General features: G+C 51.9%; 1 protein-coding gene across 2 annotated transcripts in view; it reads left to right on the forward strand.

The window, feature by feature from the left end:
- The first annotated feature begins 1,531 nt into the window (after positions 1–1,531).
- The window catches only part of TUBGCP2 (tubulin, gamma complex associated protein 2), a 22,017-nt gene continuing 19,482 nt past the window's right edge, over positions 1,532–4,066 (forward strand). For both annotated transcript variants that reach the window (XM_011980824.1, XM_011980825.1), the window contains exons 1-2: positions 1,532–1,729; positions 3,709–3,837. In XM_011980824.1, the coding sequence (XP_011836214.1) occupies positions 1,580–1,729; positions 3,709–3,837 (279 nt within the window). In that variant the 5' untranslated portion in view covers positions 1,532–1,579. The remainder of the gene's footprint in view (positions 1,730–3,708; positions 3,838–4,066) is intronic.

The following is a 4,066-nucleotide window of genomic DNA, read 5'->3' on the forward strand; positions in this document are numbered from 1 at the left end:
GAGATGGTGCCACTGCACTCCAGCCTGGGCGACAGAGTGAAGACTCTGCCTCAAAAAAAAAAAAAAAAAAATGTTTGTGAAGCATGTAAAGTTTGCTTATGTTTGTTTTTTAATCTATAGCCAGTTGCCTTGCCTATGTGTGTTTTTTGTTTTGTTTTGTTTTTTTGTTGAGACAGGGTCTCCCTCTGTCGCCCAGGCTGGAGTGGCTCAAGTGATCCTTCCACCTCAGCCTCCCGAGTAGCTGAGACTACAGGCATATGCTACCATGCCCAGTTAGTTTTTGTATTTGTTGTGGAGACAGAGTCTCACTGTGTTGCCCAGGCTGTCTTGACTCCTGGCCTTGAGCGACTCACCTGACTCAGCCTCCCAAAATGCTGGGATTTCAGGCAGCAGCCCCCGCACACAGCCATGTGTGTGTCTTGATGGCCTTGTGGCAGAACTCTCAGTGACCAGCCACTGCTGGGAAAGTCGGGGTGGCGCTCACCCTGCACCCTGACCCCACGCAGTGTTCTGCTGCCCACTTGGGTGTGTCTGTGACGGCTTCGATCTCGTATGTGTTACGTGTCCCCTGGTGAGACCCTGGGGCAGCTGGAGCTGCAGTGGAACCTCACCTGGCTCAAACGCGTAGGGAACGTGTAGAAATCTTACCAGAGCATCTCTGTCGGTAGCCACGCTTGGGCAAGAAAAGGAGATGTCACGGGTACCCGAGTGAAGAAGGAATGCAGAGCCGGCCAAGTGAGTGGAGCTGCGGCCGAGCACCCCAGGGTCTGAGAACCAGGGTGGGCCTCTCGGGTGGAAGCTGGGATTTTGTTGTGTGTGCCGGGAGCTGGCACAGTGTCAATGGCTTGGGCCTGTGCAGAGCTCCCTGTGTAGACTCCACAAGCACTGCCTCCCATCTGCACATCTGGGACCAGAAAGCTCCGCCTACCAGCCGAGGCGAGCGGCAGAGCATCCCTGCTGGCCCAGACCCGTGTGTGGAGGGAGGTGCAGGAGAAAGGGAACCTGGGTCTCAGGCCCCATTCGTGCTGCCCACGGGGATGGCCCCCAGAGCTGTGGAGGCCGCCTGGAAGCTGGAGGCAGGTGAATCCCAGGCCCATGCAGAGGACCCTCTAGAGGCTGCTGGGGTGTCGGGGGAGGGGCCCCAGGCCGGTTGATAACTTGGTTTGTCAAAGGCCTGACATTGGCCAGCCTTAAGGGTTAAAAAAGTTTTGTTTTAATCCCAGCACTTTGGGAGGCTGAGGAGGGCGGATCACAAGGTCAGGAGATGGAGACCACCCTGGCTAACACAGTGAAACCCCATCTCTACTAATAATACCAAAAATTAGCCGGGCATGGTGGCAGCACCTGTAGTCCCAGCTACTCAGGAGGCTGAGACAGGAGAATGGGGTGAACCCGGGAGGCGGAGCTTGCAGTGAGCCGAGATCGCGCCACTGCACTCCAGCCTGGGCCACAGAGCGAGACTCTGTCTCAAAAGAAAAAAAATTTTTTTTTTGTTTTATTTCTACAGTTTAAATTTTATGAATAGCTGCTCTCTTACCTTTAGAACATATTGTGATGTTGGTGCCTCAGAGCTAAAACCATGAGTGAATTTCGGATTCACCATGACGTCAATGAACTGCTTAGCCTGCTGCGTGTCCACGGAGGAGACGGGGCTGAGGTCTACATTGACCTACTTCAAAAGAACAGGACCCCGTACGTCACTACCACTGTCTCTGCTCACAGTGCCAAGGTGAGCACTGCCCTTGGGGTAGCTCTGTGCAGAGTGAGCATTGTTCTGGGGTCAGGATGGTGCGGGGTGAACCCACCCCTGGGTCCAGGTGCAGGGTGAGCGCCGTCCCTGGGTCAGGGTGTAGGGTGAGCCCACCCCTGGGTCTGGGTATAGAGTGAGCACCACCCTTGGTGCAGGATGGTGCAGGGTAAGCCCACCCCTGGGTCAGGGTGCATAATGAGCACCGCCCCAGTGCAGGCTGCAGGGTGAGCGCCACCTCTGGTGCAGGACTGTGCAGGCTGCAGGGTGAGCGCCGCCCCGGGGTCAGGGTGTAGGGTGAGCGCCGCCCCGGGGTCAGGATGGTGCAGGGTGAGCGCCACACCTGGTGCAGAGCTGTGTGCCGTGCAAGGTGAAGGGTGAGTGCCCATTCCTGGGTGGCCTCAGTGGTACCGGCAACGGTGGCAGACAGTACTTGGGCTGTGTGTGTTCAGCTCTCATTCTGCTGACTCCCCCCAGCAGCTCCTGTGGTTCACCCCACTGTGCAGATGAGTAACGGAGGCCCCAGGAGAAAGCGGGTCCTAGAACCCTCCCTCTTCCCCACTCTGTCCACTGCAGTTGTGAGGAGGGAGAGTCCTGACATGCATTCCTGTGGTCTTAACCATGTTGAAATCCCTTTAAGATATTTCTTTATTCAAATTATATGTAATTCAGAATTATAGATTTTCAGTAAAAAATGATTTTGAATTTGAAGTCTATTTTTAAAAACACATTATGAAGCTTCAGTTATTTAAACAGGTTAACAATGGTACAAGGATAATTAGGCAAATTTGCCGAGTGGAATAGAGAGTTTAGGGACACCCATGTTATAGTTCATTCTGAGGGAAGCATCGTAAATCACTGAGTAAAACATAAACCCTGCCGGGCGCGGTGGCTCACGCCTGTAATCCCAGCCCTTTGGGAGGCCGAGGCGGGTGGATCACCTGAGATTGGGGATTCGAGACCAGCCTGGCCAACATGGAGAAACCCCATCACTACTAAAAATACAAAAATTAGCAGGGCGTGGTGGTGCATGCCTGTCATGCAGCTACTCGGGAGGCTGAGGCAGGAGAATCATTTGAACCAGGGAGGCGGAGGTTGTGGTGAGCCTAGATTGCGCCATTGCACTCCAGCCTGGGCAACAAGAGCAAAACTCCGTCAAAAAAAATAGTGTAACCCCTAGGCTTGCACATAATAATAAATTCCAGAGGGAATACAGTGAAACGTATACAATGAATGCATAAACTACTGGGAGGAAATGCCAGTCGCTACTTCCAGTACAAACCTGAAGAAGCATAAAAGGGCCGGGCGCGGGGGCTCATGCCTGTAACGCAGGCACTTTGGGAGGCCGAGGCAGGTGGATGGCTTGAGCCTGGGAGTTTGAGACCAGGCTGGGCAACATGGTGAAATCCTGTCTCTACAAAAAATTAAAATAATACGAAGAAGCACAAAAGGAAAGAAACCATTATGGGAAATATGGATAAGGTTTGTTTTGTTTTGTTTTGAGGTAGAGTCTCACTCTGTCACCCAGGCTGGAATGCAGGTGGCACGATCTGGTCTCATGCAGTCTCAGCCTCCCAGGCTGAAGTGATCCTCCCATCTCAGCTTCCAGAGTAGTGACCACAGGCGAGTGCCACCACACCTCGCTAATGTTTGAACCTTTTTGTAGAAATGGGGTTTTGTTATTTTGGCCAGGCTGCTCTGGAACTCCTGGACTCAAACAATCTACCAGCCTTGGCCTCCCAAAGTGCTGGGATTACAGGTGTGAGCCACTGCCTAGCTCAAAATATGGATAAGTTTAACACAACATGGAGATGGGTTTTCTTAGTTTATTTCAGAGGGATGAGTATTTAGCCTACCCAATTTAACTGTATTGGCTTATTGTGCATAATTTTCTTAAGTTTTTTTTTTTACAGTGCTTTATTAATTATTGTTATTAAATCACTCATGTTTGTGCTTTTGAGGTTAAAATTGCAGAGTTTTCTCGTACTCCAGAAGACTTTCTAAAGAAATATGATGAACTGAAATCTAAAAATACGAGGAACCTTGACCCGCTGGTGTACCTGTTGTCAAAGCTCACGGAAGACAAAGAGGTAGGTGCCCATGCCGCATGCCACGCCGCGCCCGTGCAGCCCGTGTTGGGAGTGAGGTCGCGTCTCCTGCTCTCTCTGCGCCACCTTCCTGTCAGCTCTTCCTCCCTCACACCAGTAACGCTTCTAGACCATGTAGGACACTTTTGGTGAATCAGAATGAAAGATTACCCATGTTGGGTGTAAACATGAGAAGCAGCCTCTGGGGCACTTTGAGCTTCCCCCATGATGG

Source organism: Mandrillus leucophaeus, unplaced genomic scaffold (genome assembly GCF_000951045.1).
Source record: "Mandrillus leucophaeus isolate KB7577 unplaced genomic scaffold, Mleu.le_1.0 Scaffold219, whole genome shotgun sequence".
NCBI classification, from domain to species: Eukaryota; Metazoa; Chordata; class Mammalia; order Primates; family Cercopithecidae; genus Mandrillus; species Mandrillus leucophaeus.